Source organism: Crocuta crocuta, unplaced genomic scaffold, assembly GCF_008692635.1.
Source record: "Crocuta crocuta isolate KB4526 unplaced genomic scaffold, BGI_CrCroc_1.0 scaffold518, whole genome shotgun sequence".
Classification (NCBI taxonomy): Eukaryota; Metazoa; Chordata; class Mammalia; order Carnivora; family Hyaenidae; genus Crocuta; species Crocuta crocuta.
Genome location: NW_027530514.1, coordinates 556412 through 578959, shown reverse-complemented (window position 1 = coordinate 578959; position 22548 = coordinate 556412). Strand labels below are relative to the sequence as shown.

The 22548-nt window shown below is 33.4% G+C and overlaps 1 protein-coding gene across 1 annotated transcript in view; it reads left to right on the top strand.

The window, feature by feature from the left end:
- Positions 1-22548, top strand: part of RIMS1 (regulating synaptic membrane exocytosis 1) — a 478148-nt gene that overhangs the window by 354387 nt on the left and 101213 nt on the right. The window contains 4 exon segments of the mRNA XM_077767235.1: positions 3976-4047; positions 10056-10238; positions 11312-11424; positions 15318-15347. Coding sequence (XP_077623361.1) covers positions 3976-4047; positions 10056-10238; positions 11312-11424; positions 15318-15347 — 398 coding nt within the window.

Sequence of the window (22548 nt, the reverse complement as noted above, 5' to 3'; positions counted from 1 at the left end):
GGAGCTTCGAAAAATTAGATTGAATTAGGAACATTTCCACTTTTCTGATCATTATTCTTGCTTTGGTTTAATAATAAAATAATTGTTGTTATACCTTACATTTGAGTGTAACTTTAAAATTTTAAAGAATTCCACTTGTGCCCTGTGAACTAAGAATTATAGGACTGAAACTATACAACTATTAAGTTGTGAAGTACAGAGAAAGATCAATATTTCTGATTCTTGCATGTGTAAACCAAGGAAACCTTTCACATGTCACAAGCCTCTGTTCTAAGCAATAGCTGTGTTTAAAATATATAATGGCATTTATAGCTGTAACTTGGGATTTGGAGTGGAAAAGACATTTGAATTTTCTGTTTTCTTCTCTATTCTTCCTTTATAGTGAAGTATTACAATTAATGTGTATGTTAGTTTAACTCAATTTGAAGATCGTTTTAAGCGGTTAAAAGAATTATAAAGACCTGTCTTTTGTAGAAATCTTAGGATGAATCTTCAATAAAAGTAAGCTTCTATAGCACTTGGGGAAAAAAAGGTCATTCTTAACAGATGAATTAAAAACAGAAATTAAAAAATTAGATGTATAAACATCTGCATGAATTTTTGTCACCCAGTTATGTAACAGTGACTCTAAGTCTGGCATTATTATTAGATGAATAAAAGTCTTCACCTTCATGAGACAAATACATATAATTATCAGTTTAAATAATATTTCTATAGCACTTATCACCAGCTGGTTCTAAGTAATGCTAAAACTACTACAAATCCTTGTTCTATGTATTGTCACAAACACTATAATAAAAATAGTGAGCAATGTTGAAATATTTGGAATTAGCAAACTTGTGATGTGATAGTAGTATTTCCACCTCACAGGTAAGAACAACAACAACAAAAAGAACAAAAAACCAAGGCACAAAGTGGTTAAGTAACTTGACACCCAGCTAGACAGAAACAGGTAGTTTAACCTAGACATTCCAAGTCCAGTGTCCATGCTTTTAACTACTGTGTTGCAGAGTCATTTATGCCACAGGCTCAATGTGATCACTGCTGTTGAGATTGTGGAGTCTCATTTGACCTCGTGTTTTCACATTTAATGACTTTGTGAGTTAGAGAAAATTATTTAATCTCTCTAAACCTTAATCTTTTTATTTTTAAAAGTGATAAAAGAGCATTCCTACCTCACTAGATTGATGAGATCAGATAAGTTAATGCAGGTAAAGCAGTCATGTTAGCATACATCAGACTCCTAGTAAATGTTAGATATCATGGTATCATCATCGTTGTCATCACCACCGTCATTATGGATTGCTGTGATAATCTAGTATACAGATATGTTATAGGGATTGAAGAGGAGGAAGACTTGAAAGTTTTACAGAAGTAAAATCTCAATGGGGTCTAGAAAGATTAATAGAAATTAGTAGGAATAGAAACAAAAGCGGACAAGTTCTAAAAGATGCCTATAACCCTTTCTTTGTTCAGGGGTAGAAAGTTTGTACAGAAGTCTACCAGATTCTACACCCTCACCACCCCCTCATGGCCAGACATCCGACTTTTTCCTCTCAACACTTTTCTTTCTGGTCTCTTCACTTTGCTTGGACACACCAGGCACACACCTGCCTTAGGGCCCCTGCACTTGCTGTTTCATTTTCCTGAGATACATTTTCCTTAGATATATACACATCTAACTCCCTCCTGATCTTAGGTTACCAATTCAAGGACTCCTTCCCTGATCACCTTAAAATGGCAATCTGCACCTACCCCCAAGCCCCACCCTTACACACATTTCTGATCCTCCTTGCCCTATCGTGCTTTTTGTTGTTGTTAGCATTTATCACCGTCTAACAAACCATATAATTTACTTGTGGGCTTTTTGTTGTTGTTGCTTTTTGCTTGTCTCCTATGGAGAAAATGTCAATTACATGAAGGCAAAAATCTCTGTATATGTGTGTGTTCACTCACAACTAGTACAGTGTCTGGCATATATGCAAAATCCAGCAAATATTTGTTGAATGAGTGAGTGAAGGAGTGAAGACCTTTATGACAATGAGTCTCATTAATTGGCCTAAATCTCTGTGCTCTCATTCTACTTTTTGCCAAATATGAGAAAAGGAACATTTGTCCTCCAGTCCCTGAGCATTCTTAGGACAATGCATAAATTTCCCATAATGGTATATTTCTTTTTATTTTGAGCCCAGATACCTACTGGGCCTGCAGTAGCTCCTCTGCTATGTAGATGCCTTCCTTCCGTTTGGCTTAGGAACAAGCTTTCCTTCCCAACAACCATCTCGCATCTATTTCAGGCACATGCCACACACTTCTCTACTCTTCTACACACTTCTGCCACCTCTCCTGATCACAGGATCAACAAAGTAAATAAGAATATCAGAGATATTCCTTTCACATTAGAGATCATCTCTTAGTGCTTTCGTAGGCCTAAACCCTATTTCGTGGGGTCTTCCCTTCTGGAGCAAGAGTGTATCCCAAGGGCATAATCAGAATCAATCAACTTCTTCCCTTCTTTTTTCCTGGACAGTATATGACAGAACAGGTTAGGGGCCAGACATACTTACATTCTAATCCCAACTCTACTACTTACTGACTGAGTAGCCTTCCTGAGTCTATTTCCTCACCTTTGAAATTAATATGACACTTTCTGGAAGGAATGTCATGAAGATTACATAGTTAGTGCCTCACCTCCCTCAGTGCCTGGCATAGAGCTATTCTTCAATATATCCTCTTTTCCAACTATTAAAGGAAAGTGGTAAGTGAGAGATGTCTCCCCCCTCTACTTCAATCCTTTCTTCATCTCTTAGAAGTGAAATGTCACAGTAACAGAAGGCTGAAGAACACACAGCCAAAAGAAACCCTGAATTGGAAGGGCAACACAGGGTAAACCCAGTTTTTGGCAATAACGGAAGAGATGGGGAGAGATGAGCAGCCCCAGACGTCTGTACACCCCTATGAAGGTGCATTTTGTACTTTGACGTGTGCTTCTAGTTGGCTTGAGAGCAGGGCTTTACATATAGGAGACCCAGATTATCTGGCATTAATAAGTAATAACAGTTTTCTGTTTGTTGTTGGAAGGGACATCAGGAAAGAAAAATAAGCATAGGTTGTAAAGAATCAACTATTGTGATAAAAATACATAATTATCAAGTGCACATTACTTTTTATGGTTTCTCTGGGAGTTTTAAAAGTAAGTTTCAGTTTCTTGACTACAGTATCACACTGTAGGTCAAATAGGCATACATAAGCTGCTCCTTAGGGAGGCATGCTGTCTATATAAACATTTCTTTGGGAAAATGCATTTCGGGTTCCAAATGTTCAGTGTACATATTTACTTCTGGAACATAGAGTAATTGGGAACTTTATTAGGTCTTTGGTGTGTGATATGTGATTAGCTTTTTAAAATGCTACATGGTTACAAAAGCTTGGTTATGATCACTTAAGTAATTCTAATACTTGATTTTAAATCATTATGTGAAGCATATTTCACTACAGTATTTTTCTTCAGTCCATATTTTGTGAAAGAAGAATAACAAAAAAATCTCTGTAGCACTGTGTTTCAACTTGTAAAAGTAGAGGGCATGTCATCCCTTTGTGGTCTTTCAGCACCTAAACCATTGCTGTCATCACATCTGTCATCACTACATTTCCCCACTGGATTTATTTACTCATTAAGAGAGGCACAGTTGCTCAGCAGGGGCCCATACTAGGTCCTTACTGCAGACAGCCCTCTCTGGACTAATGGGGCTTCTTGTATCTCCTGTTGGGCAATTTGTGTCTTCCACCCAGCACTGGTTCTGATTTTTATTTTTATTTATTATCATTTGTTTTTACTTTAAAAAGCAACTGACTGACAAAACCATTTAAGGAAAATAATTGTCATTTTCATGCCTGTTGCTTTTATCATTGTATGATATTACTGTAGCTCTATTCATCATATATTTTGTATTTCTTTAACATTTCATTCCACAGGCACTCCAGAAAGTCTGAAAGATCTAGCATCCAAAAACAGACTAGGAAAGGCACTGCCTCTGATGCAGAAAGGTAGGCTTGGTGTTGTGCTGTGTGGCCATCTTCTGTTTCACCTGATATATTCAAGGGTGCCTTCTCTCTCATTTTACATAATCAGTTCTTAAGCACATTTTATGGTGTTTAAAGACATTCATTTAAATAAACCTCCCATATGGAAATGGCCTCAAAAAAAAAAAAAAAAAAAAACAAGAGAAGGGTAATTTGAAGGTGGACCTTAAATCTTACAGTTTAAGAAAAACCTCATTTATTTCTCATAGTGAGATCACATTGATTACTAAAGAGGACTAAGTCTGTACTCATTCCTACTTACATATTAGGACATCAATATTTTGTTTCTGAGGTTATTTAAATGTTAGCAATGAATGTAATACTTAGAATATGTGAATATTTTGAGTGTTATTTATCTGAGTGATGTTTAAAAAAAATCTTTTTTCTATGAATAGATCTAAGATTCTACTTGTATATGAAAGATACTTGCTGAATTAATGTAAAAGTTAAAGGAATTACTGACCTTGCTTTGCAATTTATCTAACTTTACAATTTTTTGCTATTTTTAGGTGTCAGATATTAACACATTATTTTACATAGCTGTAAAAAACACCAAATGTCCCATCAACATATTATTCATTCATCCAAAAATTATTGAGAACATGCAGGGGGACACAGATGTAAATGAAAGAATGCATTAAAGTATCATAGCTATGATATAGAGGTATGAACAAGATCCAGTGGGAACACAGAAGAAACTGGAGTGTAGAAAGGAAATATCTCATAAAAGGTATCACTTGAGTGAAATCTAGATACATAAAAGTAGATGTGAAGAGAGTGGTCCATGAGAAAGAGAAAAATTTGAGAAAACAATGAGGCTTAAAGTTTCCTCTTGATTTGGGGGGAACCATACACATTTTGAGAGGAAAAGGGAGATGGGAGAGAGTAATGAAAATAAAACTGGAGAAATCCCTAGATGCTTTGTTGCACATGACCTTGTGTACTGTTTAACAGAATCTCACCTTCTATTTTATTCATCCATCAGCCATTGATAGGCAGAGAGACAGATGATTGGTTTTGAGTTCCAGAATTATAGAACACTATAACAACATTTTGTAAGGTGGATTGAAAGATCCAAGGGCAAGTGCAAGACACCAGCTAAGCTGTCACAATAGGCTTGATTGAGATAGACTCTGTACAATTTAATTATTCATTGAAAGAATATGTGCGCAGCTATGTACTAAGTTCAAGGAATAAAATAGTGAACAGCAAAAGAGGAAAGCTTCCCAGGAGATAATTACTTCTGAGTTGAGATTAGAAGAGTGAATAGGTATTAGTTACATCAAGGGATGGGAGTAAACAGAAGATGGAATTTTTTTCTAGTTAATATCTATGGAAATACCAACTATTTAGGGAATCTAATTCACAATGGAACAGGGATTTAGAAAATTCAAAAAAGTGTTGAGTAGAAATTCAGTTTTACAATTTATAAAAATTCAAAAAAGTGTTGAGAAAGGAAATGAAGAACAGAACTCTAGCACTTCAGATAGATAGATAGATTAGCAGATTGCAATGAAGCAATACTGATTGTTTTTACATACATATTCTTTAATGTCATCTCAGTTAATTGCATTTTCTTTACTATCATAAGTGACTTAAATTCCTTAGACAGGTTTTTAATCTTTAACATCATTCACTGACCCATCTCACAAACATAATTTCTTAAAATTCTTTTTAATATTTTTTTATTTATTTCTGAGAGAGAGAGAGAGACAGTGTGAGCAGGGGAGGGTCAGAGAGAGAGGGAAACACAGAATCTGAAACAGGCTCCAGGCTCTGAACTGGCTGTCAGCACAGAGCCCGATGTGGGGCTCAAACCCACAAACTGCGAGATCATGACCTGAGCCGAAGTCAGATGCTTAACCGACTGAGCCACCAAGATGCCCCAACATAATTTCAATTATTTTGACATTTCCTCAAAGTCTTATTTTTATTCTGTTCAGACATTTTTAATTCACTTAACAGTTACTAGTTGAGTGACTACTATGTGCAGTTTTATAGTTAGAATATATCAATGAGCATGTCTTTGACTATAGGATACTGTTTTACAAAATGCTAGATGATTCTAGAATCAACTGATGGTGCTTAACTACAGATGAATAATATTTGGGCATTTTCTTCTTCAACACTGAAAATATCTGTAAATAAATACAAGTCTTCCTTCACTCCAGAAAGAATAGCAAGAATGTGATTGATTTCCCAATCTCAAATGTTTGCTGCTTAAGGACTATATTCATATTACTCTTGCTTTATTTACTTTGCTAATAGGTTTTAATATAGAAAACTCAAACCTTTTAAGTGTGTATACTTGTTTAGTTATAATTAAAGCTCTCCATTGACTTTTATTAGAGTAATCTCTCATTTTTAATTGAGCAGAGTAATTAGGTACAAAAGAAGAAGTGGCCTGGATCTTCTAGGTTTGTGTCAGCTCTCCGTTCTTTAGAAGATACCTTGAGTTGACATCTTACTACAGGTCAATTGAGGTCACAGTATGAATGCTTTTGGCATTGATTCTTGGCCTTTGGAAAACTAACAATTTACCCAAAGTATTCATACCACACAGTCACACCTTGGCTTCAGGCAAAATTTGCTATTTAAGGGTTAATTTTGAAGGCCCTTTGTTGGCCTTAACAAATTTGACCTTATGAAGAATAGGCTTGTAAGAAAATATTTTGAAAGATAAACAGAAGATAAGCAGAACTGTTGTCTGACTTTTGTGCCTAGTAATTGAAAGCAGTGCTTTAGATTCTCTTGGGAAGGTCCTTAGTAAGCTAAAAGTCTTGACTCTCATATGAATTCAGCTATATGACCTGCTAGTACTATTTCTCATTTCTACCCTAGTGACTTTTCTTCTTGTAGAACCTATATTCTGCAACCTACCTGGGGGATATTTTGTCAGGACTAGCATTTAGAATTGGTTGTATATACAATATTGTGCTGGTGCTATTGGAAAGAGACTGTATAGTCCTGTAATGGCCATTATAATAGGAACCATTTTGAACCGTTGACCTTAAATACCATGTGCATGTCCATTCCTTAACAAGTCATTTAAAAAATAGAATTACGTTATTAAACTGCAAGGAAGAAATTTACTGGAAGACCATTGCAACAATAGAAATGTCTGACTAACAACTTCAGATTTTGTTCAGAAATGTGTTTTACTTAAGTTCAAGTCAAAACACTAGTCTTAGGTGAAGAGAGTAGGCATAGATTGGACTCAGTGGTAAATATTTAGATATGCATTTGGAAATGGTAAACTAGCTTGAGACATACTTAGGTTTGAATTAGAGTTTTTCTTTAGAAGACTCTAAATTTGATATTTGGATATATATTTAAGTTTTGTTTTATAAGATTAACAATATCAATTTGATGTTTGGATATATATTTATGTTTTGTTTTATAAGGTTAACAATATATCCAAGGATTTGCCATTTTTCATCTTGTGATGTAACAAATCCTATCTCAATAGGCAGCATAGGGGACAAGTGTTGGTGCTCAGTAGATCTATGTGGATCCTATCTTTACCACACATTAGCTCTTTATCTTTTTACATGGCACTCTGTGATCCTCAGTTTTTCTGTCTATAAAATGGGAATAATGACACTTCTCAGAGCTGTTACAAGAATATCAAAAGAAGAACGTACATGTGTATGGATGTATGTATGTGTTCACACACACATGCATGCAGTGCCTGGCATGTGTAGATGGCTCCATATATGATGCTCAGTAAAGAAAAGTTGTTACTGTCACTTATTTTCTTTATCCCTCATACACTCCCTATTCCATTTTCTAATATGGGTGTTCCTAATCTCTTCCATTCTTGCATCTTTACGTTCTTAGCACATCCCATTTCATTGAAGACATCAAGGCTTGGCAGCCTAGATTCTGTCAACATATCAGCCCTGTACCTCAGACTCTATTGATTGATTCTCCTTTCCTCTCATCTAAAATGAATCGTACTTGGTTCCATTATCTCTCATCCCCAAACCTTGCTCTTCTCTCAAGCTCTGCATTTTCATTCACTCTCCTCAGTTTTCCTTCCCGTAATTCAGACTTACTGGCACACTCCTCTCTCTTCCTCAGGCAAAGTTGTTTTTGACACCACTCCTTTGGTCTATGCTTTCATATTTGTTATAATTTGGCTGGCAGCAGGGACTGTTTTGTTACTGAGGGACTTTAGCTCATGTCAAAAAAAAAAAAAATCTGCTAAATGATGAACCATAAACACTACAAGCTGTTCTTAGACACTGCAAGCTCATGGTTTTGGAGATGGGAACACGAAGTCCTGTAGCCTCGATCTGTATCGTACTGACCTAGAAAGCCATTTATCTGCTCCAAAATTTTTTTTATATCTTTGCCATTTAGTTTAGTGCCACATAAGGGCCACTTAAAGTTTTCACCTTTCAAGTCACATATAAGTAGTTCTTTTAATGCTTATGAATTGAATTAAGGAATGAAGCGAGATTTTAGTGAAATTGAAATAAAATTTCTTAATACTGGGGTGAAAACTGCGTTACTAGATTTTCAGACCACACTAAGAAAGTGTATTTTTAACAAGGATTGCTTGAACTTAATTTCATATCATGGCTTTTAAAGAGTAATAGATGAAACTCATTCTTTATGAGTTAGAAGGACTTGATCATGTAATCCTTTCTATATAAAGTAATTCTATAGAGTTAATGTGAAAAGTCAAGTTAGAATGAATGAACAATCTTAATATGTATTGTTAGTTCTTTTTTCTTTTAATTTGGAAATTGAGACAATAGTCCAGGTTTCAGGATTTGCAGTATGGGTCTGATGAAGTATTAATCTATAGGTCAAGAAGATAAAAATGCACATTTATTACAGATGTAAGTTGTACCTTTGTCCCCTAGAAGCTGACATTTTCCCATTTTATTGTTCTGAAATAGAGGAGATTCCCTGTATTAAAATAATTAAAGCAGTGAAAATAATTTTATTTAAAAGAAAAATTGTCAATCTGCATACAAGTTGAATAAAACAATAATTAATGTATTTCCAGTTATCAGTATGTATTTTTTGCTCTCATACTTCAAATCACTTGATAAGTGAATTTTATAGTATTGTCCTAGAAAGGATGAGGTATTATTTCTTTGTTTCTGTCACTGTAAAAAATAATACAGATTGGGTATTTTAGACATGCATTTTATTTAAAATACAAACTGTAAATGATTAAAAAGGCAAAAGCATGTATCTATTTTAAACTAGCTACACATATATTAACTTTTAATTCTTAATCCTTAATTCATAAATTGACTTCATAATTTTGAACCCTATATTAAGATAACTGTCAATATATGGATAAATATCTTTTCAGGCTTTTTTTTTTAAATCTTAAAAGACATGTTATTATCTGTACATCAGCCATTTGTATTTAGTTCAATGATGAAACTTCTCCATATTATTGTATCATTTTAATTTGTTGGTCTGCTTAAATTAACCTCAGAAGACATCTTCTTTTTGCAGCCTACTAGGAATAGACTTCCTATTGCAGAGTAAAATTATGAACATTGTAAACACAGAGTCCTACAGTGTACTATTTCTTCTTGAAGACATATGTTTGAAGTATCCCTATATTCATTACTCCAATTGTATTTATTGATTCAATCAAGTTATCTTTATTGAGCTCTTGCTCACTGTACAGCTGTATTCTAGCAATACAGGTCAGTAAAAAACAAGAGACAGAGGTCTCTGCCCTTGTACAACTTAACAGGAGGTTTATTACATTGGAGGAATCTGGATTAGCCCTCTAAAAACCACATGGCATGCACATTTGCAGTAACTTGTTGGTTTCATTTTAATTCCATTTCAATGATTGCATGATGATGGATTTCTTCTGGTGTTTAAAGTCGCTGCCTTGTAAGAGTAACGAGGATTTCCTTGGACGAATGTGTTGGTATCAAACTTAATGTGAACCTGCTGACTGAAGATCTTTTTTGGCCCTAATGTTTTAGGGTTCTCCCACCATGCCTTTCTAGAAGGGGATACGCAGCCCTAAGAGCGACTGATCAGCCAGTCCTTAGGGGAAAACATCCCGCTCGCTCAAGGTCGAGTGAGCACTCTAGTGTCAGAACACTGTGTTCTACCCACCACCTTGCCCCTGGAGGGTCGGCGCCACCTTCTCCGCTTCTGACAAGGTCGCTATTCAGTGTCCAGCCCAGCATTCATGTTCTGCCTCCGGGTGTTGGTGTGGTGTTGTACCTTCCTGAGCACTTGATGCTTTCACTCATTATGACACCATAATTTTTTAATCTTTCTTTGTGGCACTTAAACCTCTCCCACATCCTCTATTACTTGCATCTATCTTCACTGTGCTGGTAGTATAGTTCCTGCCAATTAGCTATCATTGAAAATTAAATTTGGCTGTGTTATGTCCTTCCATCTGTTTGTGGCATATTCATATATATATATTTTAATTATGTGAAATTCTTCATGAGAAACTACCTGGAAAATTAAATGTGTATGTGCCTTAAAAAGCATAAGAGAAATTTTTTAAAAAAATGTGTATGTGTTCAGTAAAATCTTAAGACTATTTTAAAGTTCTTTAGTTTAAAAAAAATTTGAATGCCGGCAGATGGAGGTCCGCTTACTCGTGTGCAGTAGTAATGTATCTGCACACTTCTCAAATTTATATTTGTAATTTCAGTCATTGCACCAGTATATTTTATAGCATATACTTAAGGTTAATTTTTTTAAAATATCTATCAAGGTTTTTCCTATTCAAAAATAAAGAACAAGTGAATGGTAATTTATAAAAGTCTACAGCTAGCACTAATCTCACTTACAAATAATTCTAGATATAAACATTAACTTAATAGCAATTTAGGCAACAGCCTTTCTTAACTAATTTACCCATCGTGTTAGGGTTAAGAGGCTGTAAGTAGATATATTTGGTTCAGCACCACCAAAAATGGATAACCTAATGGAAAGCCACAACTTCATAGAAAGTTAATTTATAGAAGTGAGTCTAATTGTACTCAATTCAGGAATTCATTATGCAGAATTGTGTGTGACAGACATTTCCTGTCTCTTTTAGTCACTTTTTATAATATTTCTTTTACACATATCATCAAGAACATTTGATTTTGTTTCCAAAGGCTGAGTTAGGAGGTTTATGTCTATTTTAATAGTAACAGGATAAAGAGAAAGTATATGTCGGGCCCACTTGGAGTTCCACGATTTCATTCCCTACTTTGTTTTTTGCCCACAGAATGCACAGACAAGCAAGTCCGACCCACACTCCTCCTGCAGACACATCCGCCAGCAATCGAAGGGGCCGGCAGCTCCCACAGGTGCCAGTGAGAAGCGGCAGTATAGAACAAGGTATCCAATAAAGAGAGATCATTGCCCAAAAACCTTGGATTTGAGAACCACCTCTTTTTATACTCCTTTTATTAAATGAATAGTACTTTGATTTATGTAGTTTGCTGAATCCTAAGATTTTGTTTCTTGGAATTTTATTCCCAGAACTGATAATGGTTCATGGCATATACGCTGACTTTGCTGAATGAGTGAATGAATGAATTCTAGATTGTCAACTAAGAGAGTGAATTGAGCCCTATAAACACCTGTTTTCAAAGGGACACAGAAACAAAATGCAATTTTTAAAATCTTAGTAAAATATGATATTTTATGTATGAAAGAGGGCTTACTTAAGCTTTTTAAAAATACTTTTTAAACAGACATTGAAATCTTTACTAGTATTTTTAATTTTAATTTATTAACAATAATCTGTGGTTTTTATACAACTTTTTTATGAAGAATGACTTCATTTTTTTAACAGGTCATGTTACTTATAGATTCTCTTATTTTAAGCATATACACATTGTGTTTATTTTCCTAGAAAGAGAGAGAATGGAAGAGAGAAAAGACAGAAGGAGAAAGTTTTGACAGTGGAAATAAATTCCCTAAAGTATCTGGGCTAGATTATACAAACGCTAGGTTAAAATAGTCACTGTATTTTTTTCATGTGACTCAAGATCTATCCTAATTCTCCATAGGTGAAATGATTTATCAGTATATGTTATCACATAACTATGGTGGGAACTACGAATTAATTTACTGAAATAATTTTTAATTTGGGGTTATAATATAAATATAGTGGACTCACACTTAAAACATGTATTTAAAATCTTCATCCCCATAAAATGACTAAAAGGATAACATTTTGAATATTTTTTCAACAGTTTGGTTGTTGCTGATATGAAACTTGTATTTCATTCTGTATTGAGGGAGCTGTGTGTGTGTTTTACTTACTTAATTGAAGTACATTACTGAATGTATCACAGAAATGTATCACAGAAGTATCACAGAAATGATCTAAGAGTATAAATACATTGTTTCAAACACTGTTATGGCAGAATCTATAAAAAGAATACTTGGTTATAGAAAGATTAGTGGAGTTTTTAAGAAGTATCAACTTACTAATAGAGGAATGTTACTATGGTAAACTCATGATGTGTATTATTTTTAAAGACTATACATCTCACTGATATATCATGCTTCAATATTTAGGGTTGTTATAAGAGTATTCATTTAGTTAATAAGAAATATATGCTGCTATGTGAAAATCTGACTTTCTTTTCTAAAACAGCAATTCAGTTATTTCATTGGAATTCTCAATTCATGTGTTTAACAAACTTTCTTTTCTCTTTTGGGAACATTTTGAGAAGATAATTCATAATGTTTTTAAGACTCAAATTAACAATAGCCCTGATGAAAGAAACTGCTTTAAATAAAGTTTGGTGTTTATTTAAATTATCCATTCATGAACTCCTGTTGCACAACTAAAATAACTACAAATTCTGGAATTTTCCTACAAACTCAGTGTTACTAGCCATAATTTGCTAAGATCAATATCCAAAAGGTCATGTGTTCCTAAAATTCTTTGCATTTCCTCCAGTTGCTAAAACACTCGATAAGTTCAAAGGCATAGAAGAGTACCGCATATAACTCATATAGTGAGGTTATAGCTATATAATTTCTATAGAAATAAGAATTGCTTCTACAAAATAATTTGGAATGTATGCTGGATTTGTTTTTTTTTAAACTTATGTTCTATTGTTAATATCAACATTACTGTTTATGATATTCATATTCACAGTTGTCTTTCAGAGAAATCATCAATTTGTAAGGATTGAATTGAGGTGGGAAGAAAGGAGTGACTGAGGATGAAATTGATGGACTTATTTTGATATTTAATATCATAAATACACTAGTAAACTTTTTGTTATTTAAGGTTCCTGAAATTTATGATCTTAAGAGTCATATACATAAAACCTTTTAAAAATATGAAAACAAACGTGTTATCTAAGTGTTTTTCTATAATTAAAATAGGTCTGGTTTACTTTATGATATTATGATGTGCTTTGGTAAATGATGATAGTGCCACCATGATCTTATCATGGATCTATTTCAAACTGAACATACATGACATTTTGTGTGTCCCAAAATATATTTTTTAAAGTAAAATTTTCATTTGATTCATGGACTAGATAGAATTTAGCATGTTCTATTTATGATTGATTTCATGTTGTTCGTAGGTCTTTCATAGAATTATGTTTTTTTTTCTTTTGATACTATTTTTAAACATCAGTCATATCTTCTATGAAGTTAATGCTGAGTGCTGTTTAGTTGCAATTAAACCTCTACTACACTTGATTTTCTTCTCTCTAATTTTCTTTTTTGTTGTTTTTATTTTTAACAAAGAGTAGGTTTTTTTGTTTTTGAATACAGAACTGAGTTGATGATAAGCAGTTGATTGGTAAGAGCAAATATTTCAAATGGTTTAGATTCTTGGATAGTGATGCAACTTCTTGATTAACTTACAAAGTAATGTTATTCATATGGTTTCTGGGTACAGTTATCAACATGATTGTTTTTTGGATTCATTCTAGGATGATTAGATTGTTTGACTGGATGCATGTTTTGTTTTGTTTTCTGCAATTCAGTTAGTTTTACTACTCTATCTTTGGACCTTAGAAGCAATATGTGCTATTTTAAAGGCAAACACATTCTTTGAAAGGACGTTTTTACTTAATTTTTGAAAAAGGTTTTTAAAGTTTCTTTTAAAAATTAGGAATGTTAGCATATTTGCTACATGGATTCTGATTATATTAATGTATACTTAGAAAAGAAGAGGAATGATCACAACACAGATTTTTAGATAAAGTAGTTGAAAAAAAAAGTAGCCTTACAATTTAGGTAACTAATGGCTTGTGATAATTGAGAGACCTCCAAAGACCTCCAAAAAATTTCTCTGGTTGTATTCCAAAGTTGTGTTCCAATGTAGCCTTATGGAGAGTGAAGCTGAAAGCACCGTAATTGTTTGTGTACAAATGTATGCTTTTCTGAAACCAATGAAGTGATTTTTTTTGTGTTCAACTAGATATCTTTTAAAGAAGTATTTAAAAATTATTTGTAACAAACACTTGATGTGCCAGATATATTTTACGTGTTCTATTATTACATCTGCTACTTAAAAGTCTAATGGTAGTCCCCTTCAGAAATATCTAGAAAGGCCGTTATGTTTCGATAAATAGTGTACCAACAAGGAAGCGGATACAAAGTTTTGTGAAATGTCTAAGAGATCTCCAAAGAACAACTTTGCTTTGAGATATTTTAATATAATTAATTTGAGAAGGAAGAAAGGATCACTTAATTAGGATAGTTTTTTCCCATGTGGAAAAATGTTACTGAGTATTTTCACAGTGAGGAGAAAATGCCTACTATCTAGTAAAATTCAGAATTAAGTTTTTCATTAATTATATAAAATTTCAAATTTTCTGAACTATCATTTTTGAAATGATAAAAATGTTTATATGAATAGTAAGCATGCTTTACAATACACTTGCAATAAAAAGTCATAATGGATTAAAATTAGAATGCTTTAGGAAAAATCAGTGCTAAAATATTTTACAGTTCTTAAAAGGCAAGAAAAATGCCACACAGTATATTTTTCAATGCCAAACATTAATTTCCCAATGTTTTTGTTTTTATTTTAAATCTTTAAATTGTATTCATTCTTTCTTTGATTAATTTTAGTGCCATATTTGAGACTTCCTCATGGTTTGCCATTGCGATTTATCATATCACATTATATGTTGTGCATTTTTATTATTCATGCCATTGTGTTGATTCACATTTCCATGTCTAACTATAAATTTGCTGATTTCTTTCTTTTGTTTCCATCATTATGTGCATTTAATTCATTGAAGAACAAGAAAAATATAACTCTTCCACAAAAGGTAAATATTAATGTAACTTTTTAACCATTTAATATTATTTCTTTTCTTTCATAATATGTGAGTTTTATAACTGTATTTATTGAAATAATGAGCAAACTTATTTAGCATAAAGGTAGTTTTTTCCTTACACTGTTTTGTAAAGCATTTGATGTTAAGTAGTTTATATTGTGCACAGTTCACACTAAAGAGGAAAATATTAAAATGAAGAGTGCTTTGTCTCAAAATTTACCTACTCTGACCATTCCTTTGGAAAAGTAACACATTTTTTAAGTATTTTTGTCTGTTTGTTTCCATTTCCCTGCTCTCATGTAAAGGGTATAATTCTTACTTTCTGGTCAGGATAGTATCTCCTGTAAAAATTGAAAATCCCTGGATTTTCCCTTTTGATAGCACTAATATTGTAGAATGTTTGGCCTCCACTTCAATCATGCATCTAGAAAATAGATGCTTAAATGTTAATTCTCTTGGCCCATTAGCCTGCTTTGAGGCGTATTGGTAGCCTCCAGCCTTATCTTTTGGATCACAGTTGAGTTTTGGTCTTTGAACTTGAGTTTCAAGCAGACGTATACCTTGACCTACTCTCATGTGCTGCCAGTACCATTTCTTATTCAGTATTACTGTTGGCCTGATAATTAAATATTTGAATATGAATTTTAGTTTAATGAAATAATATTATTAATAATAGTTAAAAATTAAATAATACTCTGTATTGTAATAAAAGTACATTTACTCAGTACTGTGGATTAATGATTGAATTAGTTTGGTGGACAGAGTAAGCCTAAAAATTAGTCCTGAGAGTAGCATAATCCCTACCTTATGAATGATAAAGCTTCAATGATGAGAGTTTAAATATCTACCCATTTACACTGCTGAATGAATAGTGGACTATAAGCCCAGGTCTCTTACTTTTGACCTCCTTCCACTATACTTCGGTATATGCTATTTTAGTAAGCACAAATCCCAACTACATTATCCCTAAATCCCAGCATATTAAGGTGTGTGTTATATATCTCAGTATTACAGAGTGAAAATGGGAGATAATATTCAATTACTTTGAATTTATAAAAATATTTTTATATTCTGGTAAATGCATATTCTGGCATATGTCAGACACTATACTAGACAATAAGTACATATTAATAAAAAATAAAATATTAGTCAATAAGAACCAACATGTGTTGGTCCCTAGATTTTGCATAGATTGCTAGCCATCTTGAATTTTTAATTCAGGTATCAGAAACATAACTTTAAATTCAGTGGTACAGAAATGGCCAATACATTTGTACTTCAATTCAGAAGAATTTAGTTGAATTTGCATGATAACTTTTAGGATGATAAAAACATTAAAATTCTATAGTAGAAGTGGGTCATGACCTAATTAATTTAGCCAAAAGAAGGAAAAAGATAATAATTATTTAGAGACAGCTTCCATATGTATTAAAAGTACCCAAAAGCTATGCTTAGCGTATCAAAACAAAATTTCTAAGTCGTGCAACCTAAAGTCTCGGTGAAGTATGAACATTTACAGGCTCCCTGCAGAGTATGACAGATTTTGACGTTTTTACAAGGTCATGATATTCTGGCTGAGAAGCGTCATCACTCTGCCCAGTTTTCTTTGCACACAGGACATGAATATGCTTCACAGAATGGAACTACACATGACTGAAAAGAGCCAGAGGCACATCCCAAAATGCACGCAAGCAGGGTGGAGAGCGCAGGGGATGCTGCATCCCTCTCCTGGTATTGAAGGGAGTATTGCTTAGTCACAGAAAGTTTTAAAAGCCCATAATGGATAGAAGCATGTTCAAGAAATCACTTTAAGTAGAGTCAAGTTTTAGACTCATGTACCCCATAGAAAAGAACCAGTTCTGTTTTGCATAGAAACTCTGTTGCTATGAGCTGATCTTTTCTGGGATGGATCACGTTGGAGAATTAAGATATCTTGAGTCCTCGTGAGAGTTTGTTTTTAGTGACTTGTAGGCGAACTTGTAGGGCAACTAGTGGTCTTAGTTTAAAATGGAGGACTGAGATGCAAGATTTCCTGTGCTAAAACTGGTATAGTTGCTGGCAGAGGGGGATGGTTGGTCACCCTACCTGCAGGGAACCAGTATATAACTTTTCAGCATATACTTGTAAAGCATATGATTGTAAACCACCTGAAGAGAGGTGTTAAATACTATTAGCATTTTTAATGTTAGATAGAATTTATTGAGCACTTACCTATGTCAATGACTTGGCCAAGAGCTCTACCTGAGAGATAACGATCTATATCTTCATTTTCCAACTGAGAAAACTAATGCTTAGGAAGCTTAAAACTCTGGCCTTTTATCAGTCATTTATTTGGTAAGTGGTAGGACAGGGGGATAGATCTGAGGTTCGCTCCAAAGACCTTGTTCTTAACCACTTTGTTCTACTGGTCCTCCAACATTCCAACAGCATTTACTGAGTACCTACCTTGCACACAATACCACATGATTATGGTAACAACATATGTACAACTACAAGGGAGGTATTATTACCCATTTATTTCATCAAGCGTCAAGGGGTTAAGTGAAATCCCTAAAGTGACAAAGCTGCTGGACAGCAGAACCAGATTTTCAGTCCGCAGTCTGTGTTCTGTCCAGGGTTCCATGTTGCTGGGACATCTACCACTTACAACACCAGGATCTTGGAGAGGCCCTGTTAGGGGCCCCAGCTCCCCCTGAAGGTCCAATTTTTTACCACTCAACTAAATCTCCTAATAACCTGGCTTGTCTCCCAAATTACCAGGTAATTTGAGAAAATAAAACCAGTGCATTTGAATAAAGATAACAAACACATTCTTGGGGTAGAAAAGTTAACTTGAGAAACTATAAATGTTCATACTCCATTATTTATCTTTTACTTCCCTCTTTTATGTTGAAAGCTGAGAGATCATATCATTTTAGACTTCACAAACTGCTTTATAGGCATATTTTAAATTTTTCATTCTAAAAGTAAGCCAATTTTTCCCTCTCTGCTACATTTCTTGGACAGTTTTAAAGAGCCCATGAATGTAGTTTGGGGGCATCGAAATAATGATATAAGAAGATCAAAACAGAACCAGAAATTAAATGACATCAAGGTGAGAAAAAATATTACTATCATGATAAGTTTCTAACTTCTATGACTTTGGATAATATTTCTTAAGTGCATTAACTTTTTGGATTGTGTAAGCAATTTTGAATCCTAACAAAACACATCATATTCTCTCTTATACAAATATGAATTTTCTTTATTATAAAAAATGTATAATTTACACGCATGGAGAATGAAAAGCAATTATAGTTCAAGTTATTAAATGATTTGAACAGGGGCAGAGAGTAAATGGCATTTGTTGCTATTTGTTTTCCTGTTTCACTAATAAAATACACAATAATTATTGCAACCAGGTCATAGAGGCTATTTAAAGATTGTCTTTAGTCAACTATATTTTAAAGAATAAGGTTTTTATTAAAATGCTCAAATCAGTTTCCTGTAATTTGCTTCCTTAAATGTTGACCAGAGCAATTGGAATGCTAACTTATGCAAAATATAATTTTTCTGGAACTCTTAAGCATTAACCTTAATTAGCTGCAATTCATATAAAAAAGTAGAAAACATTATTTTCATAATTTTCCATTACCTTAGCTATTTTATAGATGATAATTGCACATTAAGAGTATACTATAGTTGTAAAATACATTGTAGGAAAAAATCATCTAACTTCATTTTTGCTAAAACAAGTAAATTAATTTGTGTATCCTTCAGAAGCAGCATTATTTTAACTACTACTAAGTAAAAAAAGATTTTGATTTTATTAACATTTTTATTAGATGCATATTTGGCCAGGTGATTCATTTCCAGTTATCGTATCATGTTGTGACTTTGAAGATTTAGGTTTCTTTATCTTCTAGGGCTTTGCTTTTCTTGAACACTGATGAATATTTATGAAGGGCTGTTCATAATAGTAAAAGTGTCTAATTTATCCATTTCTTTTTTGCCATAAATCCATAAATATGCTTGTCATTCTACCCTTCACTTAAAAAGTGAAGCAGCTCATATAAAATAGTTTATAACTTGGGTTTTTTTTCCCCCTAAGTTTATTTATTTATTTACGAGAGAAGAGACAGAGAGAGAGAGAGAGAGAGAGAAAACATGCGTGGAAGGGACAGAGAAAGAGAGGCACAGAGGCACGGAATCTGAAGCAAGCTCCAGGCTCTGAGCTGTCAACGCAGAGCCCTATGTGGGGCCCAAACTCACATACTATGAAATCATGATCTGAACCGATGTCAGAGGGTTAACTGACTGAGCCACACAAGCACCCCAGAACTCTTGGTTTTAACTTTATTTTCCCACTTTACTGATTCATATTTGGTTATTTACAATAGTATATAGACTTTTAAAACTTCAAAGTATTTAACACTTATATCAACTAAGGCTCAACTTGCAATATATGCCTCATTGTGGAAGAACGTTATTACCTTTCTTCCTGGGATTTGTGGGGAAAGTGCAGAGGGAAACTAAAAGGCAGACAGAGGTCTAGCCATGCATAAGCTCTTTGATTTTTTTTAACAATATGTATTTCCCTTAAATATTGTATTTTTGAACAAGTTTTAAGGCTGGTAAATACTTTTTAGAAAAGGAAAGAGACTGTCAAAAAATTGATATTGAATTTAGCAGTTATGCCACATCAAACCTTTCCAGACAGATACTATTGCTGTCAGTGTAACTGGAATAATGAAAACTATGGATAAATATATTGAAGACCAGGGGTGCCTGGGTGGCTTAGTTGGTTANATACCAGATGGAATAAACAACATGACCCCTCAAGGAATGATTTTGTTATTCCCCCAGAGAAGCCTTACCTACATGGGCTGCTTTTCACAAAGACTGTGTTCTAAGAAGTATCTCATAAGGAAAACAGTGTCCCCTCTCAGAAGAGAAAAACATTTTAAAAAGCCTGTTATCCCTGTGAAACATAAAAGGGCAGGTAAAATGGCAGATTCCTTCATCAAGAGCCTGACTTTCTTATCTGTCAGGTGTCTGATTAGTATTTTGAATGTTGCTCTGGTCCTGACAATTTTGACACTGAAGGTGATGTTTGGGGTTGGAAATCCTGCACTTTGTTTTAGAAAGTTCAGTGAAAATCAGCATGCTATTACAAGGGATGGTATGTGCCTTTGGCTGCAGTGAGATTTGAGTGATTATATGTACAAGTTACCTATTTCTCCTATGCCAATACTGCATTTCAATGATCAATGCTAAAACACAGGTTATTTTCTTTAAAAGCCTTTAAAGGTAATGTGTTAAATAACATTTAACATGTTATTTACTTGTTGTGTTTAATGTTTCTCATGCTGGATAGATGTTATCTTGTATTTTTATTGGTCATACTAGTATAACACAATCCTTCATATTTGAGAAGCATATAAGAGCACAAGAGAAATCATTTGACACATTTCTACCCTTGCAAATTGAAATGCATTTTATTCTGGGAAAGTGATCTAGAATTCGGGCCTTTCTGTATAGTCTAAATAGTCTAAACATTTAATCTTCATGTACACATACTGTATATGCATGTGGAAGATAGAGGACATATTAGTATTACATCAAAGTTGCTTACTACATTTGTATGATTCCAAAAACAGGATGAACATGCAAGGAATACTTTTCAGTTGAGAAGAAACCATGATAATAAACAGTAATATAAAATACACTGGTGATTTTTTCCCCCTAATATCTGTAGTTGTAGCAAGTTGGCAGATTTTTAAATGCTGGAAATTAAGTACTAGAGCAAGTGAGAAAGTCATTGTTGTAGTTTTCCATTTTTGGAAAATGGAAAAAATACCTTACTAATAACCCTGTTGAAATTATACAAAATCATAAACCACAATAACTGTAGGTTACACTGAGTAATCTTAATCACTTTATAAATAAAAACTCCATAATGAAGAAATGTCTCAGGAATTGATCAAGGCAGCAGTGATGAACTGATGAATGGTAATGGGTCTAAGATTATCATCTATGCCTAGTCATTCCACATCCTAGGGATTTACCATTTTGCCACATTGCTTCCAGATGCTTGGAGAATGTTTATACATCTTAACAATTTGTGTCCTTCTAAAGCCTAAAAACCTGTTAGAGACTAGTATTACATTTTCAGAATTTTCAGGCATCAACCCATCTTTCTACTCAGGCTGTGTATAGTTTACAATGGTTATAAAATCAGCTAAATATTTTTCATCTTTTATTACTTTGTCGTCTCCATGTCACATATTATATTGTTTCTTATGTTTGAGTCCCCACTATCAGTGATTTTTTTAACTGCTTCAGAGAAGAAATTTTTTTTCAATATTGTCAATAACTGAGACATTGTAGGTGTTTCATTTATTTATTTCATTCCACCTGACAAATTCCAGATATATGGTCATTTATCATTGCTCTCTCTGAGACACACATTGGAGCAAAGAAGGGGCTCCATTATCACTGAGGACTCACTGTACTACTCAATAACAGTGAAACAGAGACGTTAATTGTTCTATTCACAAGGTATAACATCGTAGTTGACTTGACAAGATTTGTTATCCTGTCCAAATATTATCCTGTGTCACCATTGTTAGATGTACTAGCTATAACCTTGTTACAAAGTAAAATACTAATAATGTTTTTACTTTAATATATTCAGTAATATAGAAATTTTTATTATTCCTGTTCTCTTTTACGCTTTTGTTTCACTTAGAATACTCAAAAGTACTTGAAGACTTAACAATATATGGTATGGGTTTTCTTTTTTGCCTGTAAACACAAACATTTGAAATTCCAAATTCATAGAAAGAAATGAAGATTCAGAGCAAATTTATCTTTATATAATTATAAATTTATAAAATAAATTTTAAATATATTTAAGAAAGTATAATAATTAAATTATAATTATCTTAAATTACACCTAACTGTAATATTGAAAATATTTTTAAGGAAATTGCAAATGTCTGGTGAGTCAAGGAGTTTCTCAGAAAAATTACATTCTCTTTGGAAGAGGTAATACTATATACATATAGTTTTCAGTGATGAGTTAAGGAAGAAGACTTATTAAAGATTGTTAAGCTTTTTATTTTTTTATTAATTTTTAAGTCACAGGCCTCTTTAATAGTCTTATGAAAGAGATAGATCTACAAGAAATGCATGTAGACACAAGCGCAGT